Here is a 24,724-nt window from a genome sequence, read left to right on the forward strand (position 1 = left end):
ACACACACACACACACACACACACACACACACACACACACACACACACACACACACACACAACCCTGTCTAATAAATTAATCTGGCTTTTATGGAGGATCTCCCTGCAATTATTCAGTCCTCCTTCCAGCTGAACATGTCTATTGCCTGGAAACAGGCTCTTCTTTCGCTCCTCTTTCAGCCCGTTGTTCTGGGAAAAGCCTAAAGGGAAACATTTAGATTGGAGGGCTCTTTGAGATGCTCTGACAGTTGACTGATGACCGTCCATAAAATGACAATGAATTGCTGTATGGTGGCCAGTTCGGCCCACTGCTTCCCCCTGGGAAACTAATTGCCCTGAATTGTTAACGGCAACATTATTTTTCTGCCAATCATTGCTTTTCAATGGCCTGAAAATGAGCATGAAACAAGCCTTTTCAGCAAACAAAACAGTTCAATGTCTCCAATGTTGATCAAATTAACTTCAGCTGTGTGACAATGGACTATATTTGTGTGAAAATAATGGCGGGGAACAAAGGGGGTCTTCATGCCAGGATTTCACAGTTGTAATGTAAAAGTGTTCTCTCCTGAACTGGGACAGCCACTCTGAAAGGGGAAGAATAAAAAAGGAACACAACACGATTTTTGGGGGAAAGAAAAAAATGGTGTTGATTTTATCTCATGGCTATCTTTTCACATGGCTCTTGGCAGGCTGCTTCCCATCCTCTTGGCCAGGGCCCTGACTTCTGAATTAGCACATCATCCCAGTGTCATCCTTACATCACGAGTCCTTGGCGGAACAAGTTGGCATTTTACAACACACAGAATCTAAAGCATGAATCTCACTGCCAATAGACTGCTGATAGGTACTTATCAACAGTGGGAGGTTGTTCCTTCTCTTGCTAGAAAGAAAGTGGTACCTGCTGCGTGCCGACCTGGTAGCGACGAACCTGACGTTTATACTTGTAAAATCAGAACGCTCATCAGTGGCCGATAACTTGTCTTTAAGCCAATCAGAGAGCATTTGGGGAAGCAAACAGGAGAAACAATAAAAATTGGGAATTTTCTCCAAACATCCACAGTTAATTGTTGAGCCAGTCACACTTTATATGCAATGTATGCTACACACAAATACCTCCTCCAAGCTAGCTAACTACTGAAGCTAGTATCGCCATTATAAATCACGGATTAGTATCCACGAAACAGCTGCCTGTGTTAGCGGCCGATTTATGACAAAGACCCTGCACTGTTGTACTAGCGAATATGCTAACATTAGCTAGCTAGCTAAACATTTGGCTACAGGCTGGCACTGTCAGTACGGGATTATGGAGATTGAATTCAACTGTTTCTTCGTCATCTTGCTAGGTAGTTATCTAGCTGGAGCCATCTGGCTAGGACTTTCAACAAAATAGCAACATTAGCGCAGCTAGGTAGCTACCTAACATTGTAATCTGGACCATAAGCAACACACAAGGACATGCAAGAGGACAAGTACAACTGAGCAAAAGGACAAGTACATTAGAGTGTCTCGTTTGAGAAACAGAAGCCTCACAAGTTCTCAACTGGCAGGCCAGTTTGCGCTGTTCTGTGAAGGGAGTAGTACACAGCGTTGTACGAGATCTTCAGTTTCTTAGCAATTTCTCGCATGGATTAGCCTTCATTTCTGAGAACAAGAATAAACTGACGGGTTTAGAAGAAAGTAATTTGTTTCTGTACATTTTGAGCCTGTAACCAAACCCACAAATGCTGATGCTCCAGATACTCAACTAGTCTAAAGAAGGCACATTTTATTGCTTCTTTAATCAGAACAGCAGTTTTCAGCTGTGCTAACATAATTGCAAAAGGGTTTTCTAATGATCCATTAGCCTTTTAAAATGTTAAACATGGATTAGCTAACAGAACATGTCATTGGAACACAGGAGTGATGGTTGCTGATAATGGGCCTCTGTACGACTACGTAGATATTCCATTAAAAATCAGTTGTTTCCAGCTACAATAGTAATTTACAACATGAACAATGTCTACACTGAATTTCTGATCAATTTGATATTTTAATGGAAAAAAACATGTGCTTTTCTTTCAAAAACGAGGACATTTCTAAGTGACCAAAAACGTTTGAACGGTAGTGTGTGTGTATATATAAACTCTACAAAAAAAGAAAGATCCTCTCACTGTTTACTGCGCTTATTTTCAGCAAACTTAACATGTGTAAATATTTGTATGAACATATATTTACAAGACTCAACAACTGAACAGGTTCCACAGTCATGTGACTAACAGAAATTGAATAATGTGTCCCTGAACAAATGGGTGGTCAAAATCAAAAGTAACAGTCAGTATCTGGTGTGGCCACCAGCTGCATTAAGTACTGCAGTGCATCTCCTCCTCATGGACTACACCAGATTTGCCAGTTCTTGATGTGAGATGTTACCTCACTCTTCCACCAAGGCACCTACAAGTTCCCAGACATTTCTGGCGGGAATGGCCCTAGCACTCACCCTCTGATCCAACAGGTCCCAGACGTGCTCAATGGGATTGAGATCCAGGGTCTTCGCTGGCCAAGGCAGAACACTGACATTCCTGTCTTGCAGGACATCACACACAGAACGAGAAGTATGGCTGGTGGCATTGTCATGCTGATGGATCATGTCAGAATGAGCCTGCAGGAAGGGTACCACATGAGGGAGGAGGATGTCTTCTCTGTAACACACAGCATTGAGATTGCCTGCAATGACAACAAGCTCAGTCCGATGATGCTGTGACACACTGCCCCAGTCCATGATGGAGCCTCCACCTCCAAATCGAACCCGCTCCAGAGTGCAGGCCTCGGTGTAACGCTCATTCCTTAGACGATAAACGCAAATCCGACCATCACCCCTGATGAGACAAAACCGCGACTTGTCAGTGAAGAGCACTTTATGGTCCAGCGAAGGTAGGTTTGTGCCCATAGGAGAGTCTGTCTGTCTCTCTGTCTCTGAAAACATTTCTACAAATAATGAAAACATGTTTTAATCACATTTATTTCAGACCCTTTACTCAGTCCTTTTTTGAAGCACCTTTGGCAGCAATTACAGCATCGAGTCTTCTTGGGTATGACGCTACTAGCTTGTAACACCTGTATTTGGGCAGTTTACCACATTCTTCTCTGAAGATCCTCTCAAGCTCTGTCAGGTTGGATGGGGAGCGTTGCTGCACAGCTATTTTCAGGTCTCTCCAGAGATGTTCGATCAGGTTCTAATCCGGGCTCTGGCTGGTCCACTCAAGGACATTCAGAGACTTGTCCCAAAGCCACTCCTGCGCTGTCATGGCTGTGTGCTTAGAGTTGTTGTCCTGTTGGAAGGTGAACTGTCGCCCCAATTTGAGGTCCTTTGGAGGGCTTTGGAACAGGTTTTCATCAAGGATCTCTGTACTTTTCTCCACTCATCTTTCCCTCGATCATGACTAGTCTCCAGTTCCTACCGCTGAAAACATCCCCACAGCATGATGCTGCCACCACCATGTTTCACCATAGGGATGGTGTCAGGTTTCCTCTAGGCGCGACGATTGGCATTAAGGCCAACAAGTTCAATCTTGGTTTCATCAGATCAGAGAATCTCGTTTCTTATGGTCATATTCCTTTAGACGCCTTTTGGCAAACTCCAAGCGGTCTGTCATGTGCCTTTTACTGAGGAGTGGCTTCCGTCTGGCCACTTTACCATAAAGGCCTGATTGGTGGAGTGCTATAGAGACGGGACAACCTTCCAGAAGGAAAACCATCTCCACAGAGGAACTCTCGAGCTCTGTCAGAATGACCATTGGGTTCTAGTCACCTTCCTGACCAAGGCCCTTCTCCCCCAATTGCACTGGCCGGGCCACTAGCCGGGCGGCCAGCTCTAGAAAGAGTCTTGGTGGTTCCAAACTTCTTGCATTTTAGAATGTGTTCTTGGGCATCTTCAGAAGTTTTGTGGTACCGTTCCCCAGATGCCCCTCGACACAATCTTTTAACCTCATGGCTTTGTTTTTGCTCTGACACGCACTGTCAACTGTGGGACCTTATATAGACAGGTGTGTGCCTTTCCAAATCATGTCCAAACAATTGAATTTAACACAGGTGGACCCCAATCAAGTTGTAGAAACATCAAGGATGATCAATGGAAAGAGGATGTACCTGAGCTAAATTTTGAATCTCATAGCAAAGGTATGTAAATATGTAAATAAGGTATTTCGTTTTATTCTTTTTATACAGTTGCTAAAATGTTTAAAAAAAACAGTTTATGCTTTGTCATTGTGGGGTATTGTGTTTAGATTGAGGAGGAACATTTCTTATTTAATCTACGTAACAAAATGTGGGAAAGGTTAAAGGTAAAGGTGTCTAAACACTTTCCAAACGCACTGTATAAAGTATATTAAACATCTAATGGTTAAAATAGTGTAAAAGCAAGTGAGCTGGTTCTACTTGTTTTGGCAAATATCTGGTGTTTTGTGGAGGAAATGAGTGTGTCGGGAATAACACGTCAGCCCTCTTACACAGATAGACAGGCTAGAAATGGTTTAACAATAATTTTTTTTTTGTGAAGCTTGCATTCAATTGCCACACCCTGTTGCATACAAAAAGCTTCCATTCTCCCTGTCACGAGGGGATTCATGGCCAATTTAAGACTATAAATCGTCAAACGTTAGGTTACTTTATTTGTCACTTAATAGACAGTCTATATTGTTTTACCTCTTAAGATTGGAAAACTTAAATTTATAAAGTTGAACATGTGCTCATTATGACAGAATGTACACATTTTGTGAAATCAAAAGGTTTTTTGGACCAAGTTACACTTCTCAAAAGGCACCGAAATGATGGAATGACCCATATATATATATATGACCCTTCCTTATAGGAAAAAGGGGCTGTAAGGGTCTCATGAGGAATCATTGTTACAATGCCTTCAGAAAGTATTCACACCCCTTGACTTTTTCCACATTTTGTTGTTACAGCCAGAATATAAAAATGATTACATTTGGATTGTTTTGTCAATGGCCTACACACAACCTAATGTGAAAGTGGAATTATGTTTAATTTCAAATGTATATTTACAAATGAAAATCAGAAATGTCTCGAGTCAATAAGTATCACACCCCTTTGTTATGGCAAGCCTAAATAAGTTCAGGAGCAGAAAGGTGCTTAACAATTCACAAAATAGGTTGCAATAATAGTGCTTAACATGATTTTTGAATGACTGCCTCATCTCTGTACCCCACACATACAGTTATTGTATCTGTCCCTCAGACGAGCAGTGAATTTCAAACAGATTCAACCACAAAGGCCAGTGAGGTATTCCAATGCTTCAATTAGAATCAAAACTACAATGCAGTTCAAGAAATAAAGTTAAGATAATAATTACTACATACACTACTGTGATTTTTTTTTTTTTTAAGTAACAAGAAACTTACAACAATAACAGAAGATACAGGTACCGAGTCAATGTGCAGAGGTACAGGTTAGTAGAGGTCATTTGTAAAGTGACAATGCATAGATAATAAATAGCGAGTATCAGCAGTGTAAAAACAAATGGGGTGGGGGGGGGTCAATGTACAGTTGAAGTCGGAAGTTTACATACACCTTAGCCAAATACATTCAAACTCAGTTTTCACAATTCCTGACAATTAATGCTAGTAAAAATTCCCTGTCTTAGGGCAGTTAGGATCACCACTTTATTTTAAGAACGTGAAATGCCAGAATAATAGTAGAGAGAATTATTTATTTCATCACATTCCCAGTGGGTCAGAAGTTCACATACACTCATTTAGTATTTGGTAGCATTGCCTTTAAATTGTTTAACTTGGGTCAAATGTTTCAGGTAGCCGTTCACAAGCTTCTGGCCCATTCCTCCTGACAGAGCTGGTGTAACTGAGTCAACTTAATGTTGGAGTTGTGCTTGGCCACACAGGCGTGAGGGAACAGGAATTACAGGAGGGGACTAAGCACGCATCCCTGAGGGACCCCAGTGTTGAGGATCAGCGTAGCAGATGTGTTGTTGCCTACACTTACCACCTGGGGGCGACCCATCAGGAAGTCCAATCTCCAGTTGCAGAGGGATGTGTCTAGTCCCAGGGTCCTTAGCTTAGTGATGAGCTTTGTGGGCACTATGGTGTTGAATGCTGAGCTGTAGTCAATGAACAGCATTCTCATATAGGTGTTCCTTTCGTCCAGGTGGGAAAGGGCAGTGTGGAGTGCGATTGTGTCATCTGTGAATCTGTTGGTGCGGTATGCGAATTGGAGTGGGTCTAGGGTTTCCAAAATTATGGTGTTGATGTGAGCCATGATCAGACTTTAAAAGCACTTCGTGGCTACCAACGTGAGTGCTACGGGGTGGTAATCATTTAGGCATGTCACCTTCACTTTCTTGGGCACAGGGACTATGGTGGTATGTTTGAAACTTGTAGGTATTACAGACTCAGTCATGGAGAGGTTGAAAATGTCAGTGAAGACACTTGTCAGTTGGTCCGCACATGCTTTGAGTGCATGTTTCAGTAATCCGTCTGGCCCCGCGGCTTTGTGAATGTTGACATAAGATATTATCTTTTTTAATGTCCCGTTGGTAGGAAAGTCTTAATTGTAGATCATCCAGTTTGTTTTCCATGATTGCACGTTGGCCAATAATACGGAGGGAAGTGGTGGTTTACCTACTCATCAGCCAATTCTTACAAGGCACCCCACCCTCCTCCTTTTTCTCAGTCTTTTCTTCACACTGATGATGGGGATTTGGGCCTTGTCTTGACAAAGCAGTATATCCTTCTTGTCGAACTCATTAAAGAAAAATTATTTGTCCAGTTTGAGGTGAGTAATCACTGGTGGCAGCAACATTATGTACATATTGAGATACAAACAATGCGAAAAATCAAACAAAGTAGCAGTCGGTTAGGTACCCATAAAACGGCTGCAATCCCCTCCGGGGCCATTATTCAAAGAGAACCTATTGGTAGATGGGTAACAATTAAAAAAGCAGACATTAAATATCCCTTTGAGCATGGTGAAGTTGTTGATTACACTTTGGGTGTATTGATTCACCATCCAGTCACTACAAAGATACAGGTGTCCTTCCTAACTCAGTTGCCGGAGAGGAAGGAAACTGCTCAGGGACTGCACCATTAGGCCAATGGTGAAGTTTAATGGCTGAGAAAACTGAGGATGAATCAACAATATTGTAGTTACTCCATAATACTGACCTGTTTGCAACAAGGCACTAAAGTAATACTGCAAAAAATGTGGCAAAGTAATTCACTTCTTATCCTGAATACTAAGTGTTATTCTTGGGGCAAATCTAATACAACATATTACTGAGTACCACTCTCCATATTTTCAAGCATCGTGGTGGCTACATCATGTTATGGCTATCCTTGTAATCATTAAGAACTGGGGAGGTTTTCAGGATAAAAAAGAAACGTAATGGAGCTAAGCACAGGCAAAATCCTAGAGGAAAACCTGGTCCAGTCTGCTTTCCACCAGACTCTGGGAGATTAATTCTCCTTTCAGCAGGACAATAACCTAAAACACAACGCCAACTCGACACTGGACTTGCTTACCAAGAAGACAATGAATGTTCCTGGGTGGCAAAGTTCCAGTTTTGACTTAAATCTACTTGACAATCTATGTCAAGACCTCCAAATGGTTGTCTAGCAATACACATATGAATAAACATAGTAAATAACGTTTGGTGCCATTTGATGCTCATATTTCAGTCTTCAAAGGGGATGGTGTTGAGGAATAAAAACAAGCATGGAGGGTTTACATTTCAAACAGGCTCTCATGAAGTTGCTGGCCCCACATCAGCCAGAGGAGTGCCTTTTTGATGTGACTCAATGGAGAGGTTTGGCTGGCTAAACGCTGTTCCTTCTTATCATTGTTCCCTGGAGGCCTTGAAGGGCTTTGGAGATAAACACTGTTTAGCAGTTAAAAGGGCCACAGAGGAAAGGGCTTATCAGATGCGTTTTCAATGGGCCGTAAGCTGCAATATTAGCCTGGGCCCGAGATAAGGGAAGGGGCTAAGGTTGGGCCCAGCCATGAAGCTTGCTCCTTAGGCTATATCACTGACCAGGCTCCTGCACCAGCAGCCCCTCTGGATCTCAGCTGGTGTTGTCCACTCCCCCTCCCCACAATGAGAGATTAGAGCTCAGAGAGAGGGAGGGAGGGAAAGAGAAGGGGTCTTGGCTATAGATATTCACCCTTTCCCTTCTCTCTTTCTGGGGTAGGAGTCAGAGTTAGGACAATGGCCAAAAAGATGGTTCCCAACCGGCCTCTGAATGGGAACACTGTTGGTGGTAGCACTTCATTCAAAGCCGGGCCTGGGCACATTGTCTTCCCCGATCGGCGGAGGAGAATGGAGTTCACTGGTGGCTGCCAAAAGGTTAGCAGCCCCTGTGAAAGGAGCAGCACATTATTCACTGCCCCTAACAGAGCCCAGAGCCTTTTGTATGCCTCCCCCCGCCCCAGCCAGCTTCTTTCACTCTCTCTGGCAGTCCGGATCTGCGCCCGAGTGTTTCCCCAAAGTGAGTGGTTGAGGCGCGATGCCCCCCCTCTCCTTCACCCCCTGCATGAGATGCCAGCCTAGCCGGAACATAGGCCTACACCTCCCACCCATCCCACAACCCATCCCCCTAGGTTACCCCTCCCACCTCCCGGAAAAAGGAAAAAAATACCCTGCCATTGTCACCTTTTAATGATATGTCCCAGGAATTACCAGCAAAGGATACCTTCTGAGCACAAGGGGATTTAAAAGAGGGGAGCGTGGAAACTGCCACTCACCAGCCCAGCGCTATTCAACCTCCAGCAGAAAATGTGACATTTAGCCGTATTTACGAGACGACTTTAAAAAAAAATCAACTTCAAGAGCATGACCAAAGCTGAGAAAATATGGTCAAAACCCTCAACGTAAGCAACAAGAAAGGTCCTTTTGAAACTTCATTACACCGATAAATCCAGGGGAAATTATGGCTTCATAAAAATTGCAAAAGCTGTCATATTCCTCAAACACCCCCACTTCCCTATCCATTAAACGCAGAGCATTCTTTCATCAAATGAAAGAATCAAGGAGAGGGTAAATATGAGCTTTGAAATGCATAAAACACAGCTCGTAATTCACAAGGTGTCAAAACCCTTCATAATATATGCCGGCCATATGTACGCAGTGATTCAAAGTGGAAGGAGGTGAAAGACGCTGTGCATTCAGATTTGATTTCATTGGTGGGGGTCACATAATGCAGGGCTGCTTACATAGCTTCTACTCAGTGTTAGCATGACCAGGTAATGAGCAGGGGCTGCTTTAACACACTCCATCATCCGGCTCCACCGTAAATGGAGATCACATAAATCACATTAGCATGTTAGCTGGAACGGCTCCCCTGTTTGCTTAGTGGGGTCTTGGGTGAAGGATTCTCTGCCCGGCAGAGAGGCGAGTGTGTTGCTCAGGGTCGAGTGGAAAAGAAGAACGGAGAGGATGGTGAGAGGAGAGATGGTGAGATTGGTAAAGGAGAGGAAGAGGGTGCTGAGAGGGTGGTTGGAGATAATGGTGAGATGAGCGATGAGCGAATGGGTGAGAGGAGAGTGCCAGTCACCTGTCTAAAACAAAGCCAAGGGCCTTCTGTCTCATCCCGGAGTAGACAGAGGGGCTCTTCTCCCGGGCCAGTATGTTGGAGGCATCGTGGAACAGGTGGATGTTGACCAGGTCAAAGGCACTGTGGGGGAGACCGAAAGACCAGGATATTTGAGTTTGAGACACATGAATCACATGATTGACCCCGTGGTCTGTGGACCAGTGCTATACATTTGGTTCTGTGAATGGAGCAGTTAGTTTAATTTGCCTGGTTGCCCTACAGGCTGAGTGACATGTCCACTTTACTCCTAGTGGTGCTAATGCTGCTATGCATGTCTCATTGATCCACTATTGACTATATATCGATCTCTGTAAAAGAGAGTGGATGTCTCACCTCAAGACGCTTCTCTTGCTGACAAACTTCTAAATATATAGGTAAAATGTCCCTCTCATCAGTGTCCCTCGCTCCCATCCCTGTCAATCTCCCTCCCGCTCTCTCATCCCCGTCCCTCTCTCGGTCTCTCCCTTCAGGTCCCTGTCCCGCGTCATGCCTGTCTCTATTAGAGTGTTACCGTTTCAGCCCTTTTTGTTCTCATGTCATCCTTCGATTCGATTACAACCCCCTCCCTCCTCCATCCCCCCCTCTCAAAACGTTTGTATTCATCTCACACAGGTTCAATTGCATGTAATGTTTTCTGTCATCTGTCATATGCAACTGCTTGGCTAACGAGATTACGTCTAATCTAATCCCGGGATGGGGAGAGAAGTAAAGCCTCTCTCTCTCTCTCTCTCTCTCTCTAGGGAAGACTGACTCTAACTTGCCTCTCTATGAAGACTGGACCGGGACCTGCAAAGCCCCCTGGGATATAGCCTATGGATAGTGGGGTAAAGCCAAAGTGACAGGTACTGCGGGTGATACTGCTAGACTTCATGGGTAGTCACAGCTGGATGTGACCCTAAAATGCACCTCAATGAAAAGCTGAGAAATTCTGTTTGATCGTATGTGTAGTTTGAGGTGTAATGAGATGTCTTAGAAACTCACCAGTCAGCCAGAGCCCATCTCGTCCTGATGAAGCCTTTTCTGGACCACTTGCACTGTAACAGAGGGAGACATCATGCCGACTGAATGTGAGCATGGATCGCATGGAATTGGACCTTACTGCAGTGCACCCCAAACGGTTCTCAAGTAGATTACTAAGAAAAGCTCATCCATTGTTTAAAAATGGCCTTTTTGCAGATTGTCATGTCTCATTTTCGATTAACTGAAATTGATATACTTTGAAAAAAGTATCTCTCTCTTTTTTAACAAGCAATGCAGAGCTGGCTACAATTTCAATTTCATCCCCTGAAAAAAAAATAGAACAAATGCTTTGGCTGAACTCAAATGTGCTGATTGATAAAATACCTGTATTTATGGGAAAGTTGTTTGAAAAGGGTATTTTGTTTTTAAATTGTATTGAAAATTGGAAATGTAGAGTTGCCTTTCATGGAGTTGTATTGGAATTGCATGGGAAGGTCTGCTCAATCTAAGATTACAACCAATTGATCACAGCATTACCCCAAAAATGGAGGAGGCAGGTGGCAGTGGGAGGAGGTAGGGAACTGGTCTGTCTGCCCAATATCAAAGATCAAAACTGGCGGAGGAATAAAAATAGCAGAAATAGGAATGTATACAAGTTTCATTTGAGGACCAGGATGTTGACAGCTGTGCCATACAGATTACAAAACAGTTAGGAAGAGATTTTTGATACAGCGATTCCATGTTACAGGGCTAAGTTGATATCTTAAATGACGCAAGATTCAAGACTTCATGCTTTTCAGCTAAAATTATTATATAGAATTCTTGACACCAACAAAATGTTGGATATTTGGGGCATACAATCATCACAGCTCTGCATATTTTGTTGTGAGAATACAGAATCAAGACCATTTATTTTGGTATTGCCCTCAGGTAGCCTGTTTCTGGTCTCAGATTCAGGAATGTCTGAAAATGCATAACAATTATCTCAAATTGACCGTATAAATAGTATTGTTGGGAGATCTGGAGAGACCGGGTCAGTCAATAACTAATACTCTTAGTAAAAGTATTTATCATCAACTTTCCCATCTGTGGATTCTACTCCATTCTATTCCATTAGATAGATTAAAATTGAATGTTAAACTTAAACATCAGCATAGCTCAAATCAAATCAAAGTTTATTTGTCACGTGCGCCGAATACAACAGGTGTTCACCTTACAGTGAAATGCTTACTTAAAATCTCTAAACAAGTGAAAAAAAAGGTATTATGTGAAAAATAGGTAGGTAAAGAAGTAAAACAACAGTAAAAAGACAGGCTATATATAGTAGCGAGGCTATAAAAGTAGCGAGGATACATACAGACACCGGTTAGGCTAATTGAGGTAGTATGTAGATATGGTTAAAGTGACTATGCATATATGATGAACAGAGAGTAGCAGTAGCGTAAAAGAGGGGTTGGCGGGTGGTGGGACACAATGCAGATAGCCCGGTTAGCCAATATGTGGGAGCACTGGTTGGTCGGCCCAATTGAGGTAGTATGTACATGAATGTATAGTTGAAGTGACTATGCATATATGATAAACAAAGAGTAGCAGCAGCGTAAAAAGAGGGGTTGGGGGGGATACACAATGCAAATAGTCCGGGTAACCATTTGATTACCTGTTCAGGAATCTTATGGCTTGGAGGTAAAAACTGTTGAGAAGCCTTTTTGTCCTAGACTTGGCACTCCGGTACCGCTTGCCATGCAGTAGTAGAGAAAACAGTCTATGACTGGGGTGGCTGGGGTCTTTGACAATTTTTAGGGCCTTCCTCTGACACCGCCTGGTGTAGAGATCCTGGATGGCAGGCAGCTTTAGCCCCAGTGATGTACTGGGCCGTACGCACTACCCTCTGTAGTGCCTTGCGGTCAGAGGCCGAGCAATTGCCAGACCAGGCAGTGATGCAACCAGTCAGGATGCTCACAATGTTGCAGCTGTAGAACCTTTTGAGGATCTCAGGACCCATGCCAAATCTTTTTAGTTTCCTGAGGGGGAATAGGCTTTGTCTTGCCCTCTTCACGACTGTCTTGGTGTAATTGGACCATTCTAGTTTGTTGTTGATGTGGACACCAAGGAACTTGAAGCTCTCAACCTGCTCCACTACAGCCCCGTCGATGAGAATGAGGGCGTGCTCGGTCCTCCTATTCCTGTAGTCCACAATCATCTCCTTAATCTTGGTTACGTTGAGGGATAGGTTGTTATTCTGGCACCATCCGGCCAGGTCTCTAACCTCCTCCCTACTTATGTGAGAATGCTATTCATTGACTACAGCCCACGACTGCATGGCCAGGCACGATTCCAACACCATAATTAAGTTTGCAGACGACACAACAGTGGTAGGCCTGATCACCGAAAACGACGAGACAGCCTATGGCTGCAGTCGTGAGTGAACAGGGAATACAGGGGGACACTCAGTACGCACCCCTGGGGAGTTCCAGTGTTGAGGATCAGCGTGGCAGATGTGTTGCTACCTAACCCTCACCACCTGGGGGTGGTCCGTCAGGAAGTCCAGGATCCAGTTGCAGAGGGAGGTGTTTAGTCCCAGGATCCTTAGCTTAGTGATGAGCTTTGAGGGCACTATGGTGTTGAACGCTGAGCTGTAGTCAATGAATAGCATTCTCACATAAGTGTTCCTTTTGTCCAGGTGGGAAAGGGCAGTGTGGAGTGCAATAGAGATTGCATCGTCTGTGGATCTGTTTGGGCGGTATGCAAATTGGAGTAGGTCTAGGGTTTCTGGGATAATGGTGTCGATGTGAGCATTTACCAACCTTTCAAAGCACTTCATTGCTACGGACGGGAGTGCTACGGGTCTGTAGTCATTTAGGCAGGTTGCCTTTGTGTTCTTGGGCAGAGGGACTATGGTAATCTGCTTGAAACATGTTGGTATTACAGACTCAATCAGGGACATGTTTAAAATGTCAGTGAAGACACCTGCCAGTTGGTCAGCACATGCCCGGAGCACACGTCCTGGTAATCCATCTGGCCCCGCAGCCTTGTGTATGTTGACCTGTTTAAAGGTCTTACTCATGTCGGCTACGGAGAGCGTGAGCACACAGTCGTCCAGAACAGCTGATGCTCTCATGCATGCCTCAGTGTTGCTTGCCTCGAAGTGAGCATTGAAGTGATTTAGCTCGTCTGGTAGGCTCGTGTCACTGGGCAGCTCGCGGCTGTGCTTCCCTTTGTAGTCTGTAATAGTTTGCAAGCCCTGGCAGATAAGACGAGCATCGGAGCCGGTTTAGTATGATTCAATCTTAGCCCTGTATTGACGCTTTGCCTGTTTGATGGTTCGTCGCAGAGCATAGCAGGATTTCTTGTAAGCCTCCGGGTTAGAGTCCCGCACCTTGAAAGCGGCAGCTCTACCCTTTAGCTCAGTGCGAATGTTGCCTGTAATCCATGGCTTCTGGTTGAGGTATGTACGTACAGTCACTGTGGGGACGACATCCTCAATGCACTTATTGATAAAGCCAGTGACTGATGTGGTGTACTCCTCAACGCCATCGGAAGAATCCCGGAACATGTTCCAGTCTGTGATAGCAAAACAGTTCTGTAGTTTATCATCTGCTTCACCTGACCACTTTTTTATAGACCGAGTCACTGGTGCATCCTGCTTTAATTTTTGCTTGTAAGCAGGAATCAGAAGGATAGAGTTGTGGTCGGATATACCAAATGGAGGGAGAGCTTTGTACGAGTCTCTGTGTGTGGAGTTCAGGTGATCTAGAATTTTTTTCCCTCTAGTTGCACGTTTAATATGTTGGACATTTGGTAGAACTGATTTAAGTTTCCCTGAATTAAAGTCTCCGGCCACTAGGAGCGCCGCCTCTGGACGAGTGGTTTCCTGTTTGCTTATTTCCTTACACAGCTGACTGAGTGCGGTCTTAGTGCCAGCATCTGTCTGTGGTGGTAAATAAACAGCCACGAAAAGTATAGCTGAAAACTCTCTAGGCAAGTAGTGTGGCCTGCAATTTATCGCAATATACTCTACTTCAGGCGAGCAAAATCTAGAGACGTCTAGATTTCGTGCACCAGCTGTTGTTTACAAATATGCACCCCCCCCATCTCACCGGAATGTTCTGTTCTATCTAGCATATATCCCGCCAGCTGAATATCCATGTCGTCATTCAGCAACGATTCCGTGAAACATAGGATATTACAGTTGAAAGATATGGTGCATAGAAATCGGAAGAGGGTGGCCAGCAGAGATAGGTGGGATGGGCTGAGGGAAGCTGAGAGTTGGGATGTGGAATTGGAGACAAGTGGGAGTAGAGCTGCTGGGCGGGGGATAGAATGATGGTCAAAGATAAAAGTAAAAAAATAAATAAAGTCCAAATTAAACAAAACAAACTGAAGTTTGAATGACACTGAGGGGCAGTGTTGTTACAGCCAATTCCAGTTTGCCTGAGGCTGATGCCTTACAGGTGTTTGCACACACACACACACACACACACACACACACACACACACACACACACACACACACATTCAAATGCCCATATACATGGACACACACATGTAAATAGTGCCATACATGCAGTCAAACATATTCAGTTGGCTTTGCTGTTATGAATTTTGTTGTCCTTGATGATTTTTGCATTGTTTTCCTTGGTCTTTATTCTATTTTGTTCATTTTGTTGGTTGTTGGTGCATTGGGGACGGGGCTCGGGGGCACAGGGGGCTGTGAGGGGGGATCATGGAGGGCTGGTGGCTGATAGATCGCCGGTTCGGTGCCCGCTTTTTGACCTGGTGGGAGATTTGTTTACGTGCCCTTGAGCAGGGCGTTGACCCTGGTTGCTTCTGTGAGTCACTCTGGATGGGAGTCTGTTAGGTGACTACCGTAATGTAGTTGTTGAGCGGCTTCACCGCTGGTATATTGTATGTTTTATATATTCAATTAATTTAAAAACACAATCTCAAATGGCATACACAGTCATCGCATTCATACGAGTGCTATAACAATGCAAAGACAACCCTCTAAGAGTTTGTTTTCTTTCAGTATGATTCATTTCCCCTGTATTTACATTTGTCCAACCTGAGTCCAATGACACTGCATGACAACGGGAAAAAACAGTATCACCTCCAAAATGATCTGAGGCCTGACCAATAGCCACCGGGTCAACCTCCTATAGCCTCACCCCATTAGTGCTACTGAGTGAATTACCCAGTCAGGAGTCCCAGCTCTCACACAGCACATGATTTACCATGAAGCTCATTATTAAATGAGAGACAAATTGATGCCGCAACCGTCCTAATTTTGAATGCATAAATAAATAAATAACCCAGGAGCTATCGAAGCGTCCTAATGGGGAGTTAACCATGGCGATGAATAAACTAATTATGGCTCAGGTCACATAATTACAAATTGACTAATTTTATTTAAAAACTTAGATGCAAATGTGTAGGCCTGAAAGCAATTTGATTGCGTCTCACATCCTTCAATCTGCATTAGTACAAGATGAACTGTATCAAATTGAATTACATTAGCATACTTGAATTAATCTATACCGCCTGGCAGAATGTATGGGCCCAATTATACCACACTGTCCGACATTATGACTTTGAGTGTGTGAGTGTGTGCGTATGTGAGTGAGTGAGATCGTGAGTGAGTTAGATTGTGAGTGAGTTCGAGAGAGAATGAGTGAGTGAGTGAGTTCGAGAGAGAATGAGTGAGTGAGTGAGTTCGAGAGAGAATGAGTGAGTGAGTGAGTTCGAGAGAGAATGAGTGAGTGAGTGAGTTCGAGAGAGAATGAGTGAGTGAGTGAGTTCGAGAGAGAATGAGTGAGTGAGTGAGTTCGAGAGAGAATGAGTGAGTGAGTGAGTTCGAGAGAGAATGAGTGAGTGAGTGAGTTCGAGAGAGAATGAGTGAGTGAGTGAGTTCGAGAGAGAATGAGTGAGTGAGTGAGATCGAGAGAGAATGAGTGAGCGAGTGAGTGAGTGAGTGAGACAGAGACCGAGAGAGAGTGAGCCTAAGAGGAATGTGCTATGGGTCAGTTGCGGTAGAAAGCCTGGTTTAAGGCAAACCAAAATAGTTTTTCATGAACATAATGCACTCAATAAATATTTTGTGATCATTTAAAAAGACAAATAATAGAATGAATACCTTACATGATGTAGTCATTATAAATGATTCAGAAAGAACTTCAACAAATTCAACAAAACACAGATGTTTCAAGGAAATTCATTCAATAACCACATTTCCATTTAGGTGGTAAGTAGAAATTTGTTGGCATCATATCTCATTTCATCTTCATTTTACCAGACTTCCTGAGAGAGATTTATATATGTACTATATATATATATATATATATATATATATATATGACGTGATATACAGTATGTAACAACATTGTAAGAACATGAATAAATGAAGCAGAGGATGAAGAGGATGACGGGGAGGGGAGTGAGGAGGAGAGAAGAGGGTGCTGTCCAAACCTGTTCTCTTAACGCAGCGCAAAATATATGTCATCTAAATTTAATTTAAAGAGTCATTAACTACACATCACAACACAAAAATCCATCACGTCCCTGACGTGCAACCTCAGATTGCCCCATTTCCTCCTCCTATGACTGATTGACCCTTGTCTTATCGTTTGGTTAATGTGACACGCACACATTCCCTTCCATTCATCAACACACAGAGCAGTCATTCACAAGGGGACTGGGAAATTCAGACTGGGAGTGACAACCAACTGTCACGCACCCAATCAAACGCGAGAGTGAAACGTCGACCTCACCTTAATGCCTACAGAATGTGTTACAGGGTCAGGTGGGAAAAAACCCTGGCCTGATAGATAAAAATGTACATTTCCTATTGCTCTAGGCCAGGTTTTCCAAAACCCTGCTCTAGGTAGGACAGCTGAAAAGCTGCCACTCAGGCTGGTACCACAGCCACAGTATCATCAGTGAGTGAGACAGACAGACAGAGACAACATCTACACTTCATCTGACAGAGTAGCGTAGGCCCAGGTGATATGTCCAGCCCCCCCAACGTCTGGGAGGGGTCAGGTCTGGCCTGGCCAGTGAGGGGTCACCATGGGGGCGGGTGGTGGAGTGAGGCAGTAAAAGGTTGTGAGGCTGAGGGTGACACAGGCTGACCTTCCGTGGCCAGTGATGGGTGCCCAGGCTGTGACAGTGATGAACGGCTATACAGAGTGGGTCAGCCATGACAGCCAGGCTCCCAGCCAATACAGATAGGGGACTGAGAGGGGAGTAGTGGGGAGCGAGCTATGGGGCTGTAAAATGGATTCGCTCTTCGATGAAGAGACACCATAAACTCCCCAGTTGTGTCCATCGGAGGTTCTCACTTCCACTATCAAATGTCACGCGTGTCAGGGTGGTACAGGATTGCAGAACACCAATCCCACTCCCCGGTCCCCCACCACAACACACTCCGTTTTTTGTTGTTGTTGACCTTTCTTATATCTCGGCTGACAGACCATCCCCCTATAAATAACAGTGTGCGGTGGGGCAGACCCATAAGGGAGTGCAGGACAGGGTTACACAAGTCCCCGTAACAGATATGCACTGTGAGAAATAAGTAACACACACAAACCCTGACTGATTTGGCCTCATGCAGAACCCCCCTGCACATGTATCTTTATTCCATCATCCTCATCAAATAAGACAGGGGGGTCTGACTGGGGTGTGCTTCGTAGGAACTGGACCAGACTGAGTGTGTGTGGGATGGGAGGGAAAGTGCTGCTGATTAAAATGTCCAAAATCCAGTGTTGTGTAGAGGTTTAAGGGAAGGACAAGCCCTTTATAGAGACAGTGGGGACTGAGGGGAGGACATACGGTACAGTACATACAGGGGCTGGGGAATGGGGCAGGTAGCCTATAGGACAGATCTAGCTGGACGGTCTCTGGACCATGGGTAGAGACCAATACCACTTTCCCATTTAATGGGATATTGACTTGCATTGAAAACTGGACATGTATGGCTGCCGCATAATCATGATATCAGAGTTTACAGCAGAGGGTACTTAAAGGGTGTGAGTGTAGTCCACAACCAATGCTTTTATGAGCAGACGTGTGGTAGCAACCAAGAAGTACAAACTTGTATGGACAATGATCTATGGCCCGGTTTGTTTTTTTTCCACTTCCGTGCACAATCATTGGAAAGGGGAGATTGACGTCTTGGTCGTACACTTTATTTATATAAGCCAAGGAGAAATCCTTACGATGCAATGTTTTTTGGAAGCATTGTATTACTGCACCAACAAATATATTGATAAATACTCGGGCGGGTCGAAAGGATTGACGGAACAACAAGAAATGACAGGTCACCAAATCCATCACATCGACCTTTCAAAAGAAAATGTGCCCGCTATTTTGACCAGTTCCTTCTTATACCGCTTTTCAATTAATGTCCCTCCCTCCTTTCTCCTCCACTTCAAGCCATAACTCACAGTCTGTGGAGTATGAAGGCAGTGTGTTTTGCATACATGGAGGGAGGGGGTTGTCATTTCAGCAGACTCAACCCAGGGGACTTGGGGTCACAGTAGGATCCTGTTCACCCCCATTGTGGACATGAGAGGTCTACATGAGACAGCAAGGGTGTGTGACAGCGGTATGAGTAGGGGTCAAAACAAACACACAACATTAATACAGTTGAAGTCGGAAGTTGACATACACCTGCGCCAAATACATTTAAACTCAGTTTTTCAGAATTCCTGACGTTGAATCCCAGTAAAAAAAATCCCTGTCTTAGGTCAGTTAGGATCACCACTTTATTTTAAGAACGTGAAATGTCAGAATAATAGTAGCGAGAATGATTTATTTCAGCTTTTATTTCTTTCATCACATTCCCAGTGGGGTCAGAAGTTTACATACACTCAATTATTATTTGGTAGCATTGCCTTTAAATTGTTTAACTTTGGTCAAATGTTTTGGGTAGCCTTCCACAAGCTTCCCACAATAAGTTGGGTGAATTTTGGCCCATTCTTCCTGACAGAGCTGGTGTAACTGAGTCAGGTTCGTAGGCCTCCTTGCTCGCACACGTTTTCAGTTCTGCCCACACATTCTCTATGGGATTGAGGTCAGGGCTTTGTGATGGCCATTCAATACTTTACTTTGTTGTACATAAGCCATTTTGCCACAACTTTGGAAGTATGCTTGTCCATTTGGAAGACCCATTTGCGACCAAGCTTTAACTTCCTGACTGATGACTTGAGATGTTGCTTCAATATACCCACATAATGTTCCTACCTCATGATGCCATCTATTTTGTGAAGTGCACCAGTCCCTCCTGCAGCAAAGCACCCCCACAACATAATGCTGCCACCCCCATGCTTCACAGTTGGGATGGTGTTCTTTGGCTTGCAAGCTTCCCCCTTTTTCCTCCAAACATAACAATGGTCATTGTGGCCAAATAGTTAAAATTTTGTTTCATCCGACCAGAGGACATTTCTCCAAAAAGTACAATCTTTGTCCCCATGTGCAGTTGCAAACCGTAGTCTGGCTTTTTTATGGCGGTTTTGGAGCAGTGGCTTCTTCTTTGCTGAGCTGCCTTTCAGGTCATGTTGATATAGAACTCGTTTTAGTGTAGATATACTTACTTTTGTACCTGTTTGCTCCAGCATCTTCGCAAGGTCCTTTGCTGCTGTTCTGCGATTGATTTGCACTTTTCGCACCAGAGTACATTCATCTCTAGGAGACAGAACGCCTCTCCGTCCTGAGTGTTATGACGACTGCGTGGTCCCCTGGTGTTTATACTTGCGTACTATTGTTTGTACAGATGAACGTGGTACCTTCAGGCGTTTGGAAATTTCTCCTAAAGAAGAACCAGACTTGTGGAGGTCTACAATTTTTTTTCTGAGGTTTTGGCTGATTTATTTTATTTTCCCATGATGTCAAGCAAAGAGGCACTGAGTTTGAAGGTAGGCCTTGAAATACATCCACAGGTACACCTCCAATTGACTCAAATGATGTCAATTAGCCTCAGAAGCTTCTAAAGCCATGACATCATTTTCTGGAACTTTCCAAGCTGTTTAAAGGCACAAACAAGTTAGTTTATGTAAACTTATGACCCACTGGAATTGTGAAATAATCAACAATTGTTGGAAAAATGACTTGTGTCATGCACAAAGCAAATGTCCTAACAAACTTGCCAAAACTATAGTTTGTTAACAAGAAATTTGTGGAGTGGTTGAAAAACTAGTTTTAATGACTCCAACCTAAGTGTATGTAAACTTCTGACTTCAACTGTACACTAGCATACACCCACACACACAACCAACCCAAGGGCACTGAAATTTAAGAGATGCCAGGAAATGTAATTTTGTCTCTGTTACATTGCTAGTCTTTAACCAGCGCTGTCACTCAAACAGGAGCCGTACAGAACAACTCCTCCCACCATGATGTCATCAGGCCCTCTCTGAGTGACAGTTAATTAACGGTGGACTGTAAAGCTAACGTGCAAGCGAAGAAAGAGAGGTGTCAGTCTCCGAGAAGCTGGCTAAACTGTCCGCTGCCACATTCTACAGCTTCACCTCTCTATACGGGGTATCAAAACATTAGAAAATGACAGAAAATGATACCTTTACACAGTAGATTCTAATGGAAGATAACATGTATTAACCCATGCTCGCTGTAGCTCACATGGTCTTGGCGAGGTCTCTGCTAGTATATCAGGTCTTAGGATGACTATCCGGTCTCCACAACACTCTTGAGACCCAGAGCGGTACCCTGTAGAACCCAGTTGGACCCCCCCCCATTGCGGTCCGTGGCGGTCCGTCTTGTCCCAGATCCCCTGTTAATAGAATTCCTTAAGGCTGCAGACGAATGGCAAATCCAGGCGGTTTCATCTACTAAAAGACAGCATAAATCACCATGGAGGAAGCAGGGACAAGGCAGGGGTTATCGCGCGCCTGACTTCCTCATGAGAGCTCTGCATTAAAGCATTAGTGAAATTAATTCATCTTTCATAAGAGGTTTGAGCAGTATCTGTGATCTATGATAACCAATTTCTCACTACGGAGCTGGGCGGGGGGGGAATACTCGGCCCTGATAGACTACACAAATCTGCTATTTTTAAATGTCTAACATTATCTGGAGTGCTGCTCTCGGGAGCATCATCCTGGATTCATAACCCAGCCGGGAAAGAGGCATAAATCAGAGAGCAAACTTTCCCAGGCATCTGCTTGCTTCTTTTCACACCCAGGTTTGTTTTGCGCTTCTCCTCGTAACGCCCCAAACACCCGTTTCTCGTAATAATTTTAAACGACTTCACGCCTCAATCGATGTAATTGGTTTTAGATCATCTTTGAAAATGGCAAACTGGGGAACTCCAAGGTGGGGGGGGGGGCAGAGAGAGACAGGAGAGAGGGGAGACAGGAGAGAGAGAGAGGAGACAGGAGAGAGAGGGGAGAGAGAGAGAAAATGTGTACATGAGAGTGTGTGTGTGAAAGAGATGGAAATTGGGAGACTGCGTCTGTGAAAGGATGTATCCATCTCCTTTGCATATATTTGAGGAGGTGGCCGGCGGAGCGCGGTTGACAGATGAGCGAGGAGCATGGGGCTGACACGCGGGCACTCATGCTCTTTATTACAATATCAGCACAGCGCGACGTTCCCTTATGATGTGGACCCAGCAGAGGAGCCCACAGAACGAACAGACATACAACGCACACAGGCTGCACTACGAAGCCCAGCAAGCCAACGAATTAAAGCTTCGGCAAGAGTGCCATCTCAATCTTCCACTGTTCAACTGATCCTTGTATTCATTTGCTTTTTGAGGGAAAGTCAAGTAAAGAAAGAAAAAAGATGCAGAAACCAAAATAACCTTATGTTTTCACTTCATACCATATCTTTTGTGAAAATGCAAAACAGTAAAGGGAAATACGCCATTGATGAAGAGGAAACACTGCCATAAATGTGTAATAGTACCAATAGTTCTGTTTTTCTGTGGTTTATTGAGTAAAAACATATGCCTACTTTTGAAAATATAAAAAATGTATTATGCAACAAACATTTCGATATAAAAAAAAATGTCAAAAACAAAGTGTCGCAAGTAAAATAAAATAAAAACCAACATAACCAAAACCTTTTCAGCACTTGCAATACCTACTGTATTATGGGGACTAAATGCATCCAAAATGTATTAACAAGGTCCATGCCTAGCGCCGGGTGTACACTACAAAACTTTCAAAATCCTAACATTGTTGAGACTCACATTTTATTTTACCTTTATTTATTTAACTAGGCAAGTCAGTTAAGAACAAATTCTTATTTTCAATGACGGCCTAGGAACAGTGGGTTAACTGCCTGTTCAGGGGCAGAATGACAGATTTGTACCTTGTCAGCTCGGGGATTTGATCTTGCAACCTTTTGGTGACTAGTCCAACGCTCTAACCACTTGGCTACCCTGCCTCCCCTTTACGAAACAACGTCATCATCTCACTGGCTTGTTCTCTGGCGAGCTCTCATTGGCTATTGCTGATCACAATTCTCAAGACATGCTCACACTACAAGAGCATTGCAGATTTTGTGCCAATAAAATCAAACGTGTTTGAAAATATTGGGATGTCTGGGGCTGCTCAAAGATAAGATCGGTAGCCCTCAGATTGCGTCTCTGACACGCTTACATTAAACGAGCGTTGGTGACGCAATGATATAGGGATTTTGTCTCAGATGTCAGAAACTTGTCTGGGACAGCTGAATCGGGGCTAAAGTCATGTAGATCAGCTGTCTTTTATTAATGGTGTCATAATATCACATTGATGTGTCGTGTTCATTAATGACAGCACTCTGTCAATCAAAGTCCCAGTGCTTCAGAAAGCAGTAGAGGCTGAGAGATAGTCCCTCTCAGTCACTACAGCAACAGTGGAAGGATACGCACCTCAGGGAAGTAGTCCTGAGGAAACTTCTCCTTCTCCAACATGGGTGTGCTCTCTAGAGTGTCTGAGTAGATCTCTTTCCCAACCACCTTCTTGAATTTCTTGGCTGTGGGGAAAAACACAGACAGAAAGCCAGAGGCCGTATTAATACAATACTAGCTTGTCTTAAGAGCACGATTCATACCTACTAACGTCACAAAACAGTGTTGTGTAGATTCTAGATGTTGTCATGCACGCATAAAGCAAGGGCTTCATCAGCCTACTACTCCACCTGCTGGTTGTTCGTGGAAGTACAAGGGAACTCCTAGGTGAAGCAACAGATTCTCCACGCCGACCCAGTATAAATTCAGGTTGTGTGTTGTACTTACAAGGAGGCCTTAGATGATCTAAGGTGAACCAAACAGCGTGACACCGTGTCCCACACTCATGGGATCAGTGTCAGAGAGCTTGACATGCCAAACCATTTTGACCTCTCGGATAATTTTTGTTGAACCAAAAGAACACTCCTAAATTTGTAGAACTAAAGGGTGAGCATGTTTTACTCAGCGGGTAAACGGCTGAAAATATCTTCGGGATAAAAACAGTTCAAGATCTCTGAACCTGAATCCTAGGAGTATGTCACGGCGTCGCTGTTCGGTTCACCTCAACATTGGATCATCTAATGCATCCATGTTGTATTTCATTTATTTTTCATTTAACTAGGCAAGTCAGTTAAGAACAAATTCTTTTTTTTACAATGGCGGCCTACACCGACCAAACCCGGACGACGCTGGGCCAATTGTGCGCCGCCCTATGGGACTCCCAATCGCAGCCGGTTGTGATACAGCCTGGATGTATCATGTAACCACAACACAAAATCTGAACTGGGGTCAGAGCCTGAAAACGTCTCCCGCATTCACCTGACGTCTGGACCCGTTTCCATAAACCGTCACAGAGTAGCAGTGCTGATCTAGGATCAGTTTGGACTTTTGGATTATTCTGAAATGGACAGGGGGGAGCTGATCAGCAATCCTACTCTGAGACACAATGAATACGGGTCAATGGAAAATGTGGCATAGGTCTTTACCAAAGAAGCAGGTGTAATAATCTTCCAAATAGTTCAAGTATTTATTCAGTCCAGTAGCATCTTGTAAAGCGTAAATGAGCTCATTCTGGATATATCCAAATCCCATGTAAGAGGAGCATGCTGTTATCCAGGGGGTTTGACGTGTGTGTGTGTGTGTGTGTGTCCTCTCACATCCCCCCTCGCCCTGTCCTTCACTGTTGGTGAGAGGATGGTACAAATGGTGACTCTGGTGT

General features: G+C 44.0%; 1 protein-coding gene across 4 annotated transcripts in view; it reads right to left on the reverse strand.

Annotated features, from left to right (window-relative positions):
* The window catches only part of LOC112252846 (inositol polyphosphate-5-phosphatase A), a 277,551-nt gene that overhangs the window by 95,346 nt on the left and 157,481 nt on the right, over positions 1-24,724 (reverse strand). For all 4 annotated transcript variants that reach the window (XM_024424512.2, XM_024424511.2, XM_042323491.1 and 1 more), the window contains exons 6-8: positions 23,428-23,531; positions 10,581-10,633; positions 9,561-9,680 (exon numbers count right to left, since the gene is read on the reverse strand). In XM_024424512.2, coding sequence (XP_024280280.1) covers positions 9,561-9,680; positions 10,581-10,633; positions 23,428-23,531 — 277 coding nt within the window. The remainder of the gene's footprint in view (positions 1-9,560; positions 9,681-10,580; positions 10,634-23,427; positions 23,532-24,724) is intronic.

The sequence above is a fragment of the Oncorhynchus tshawytscha genome, linkage group LG06 (genome assembly GCF_018296145.1).
Source record: "Oncorhynchus tshawytscha isolate Ot180627B linkage group LG06, Otsh_v2.0, whole genome shotgun sequence".
Classification (NCBI taxonomy): Eukaryota; Metazoa; Chordata; class Actinopteri; order Salmoniformes; family Salmonidae; genus Oncorhynchus; species Oncorhynchus tshawytscha.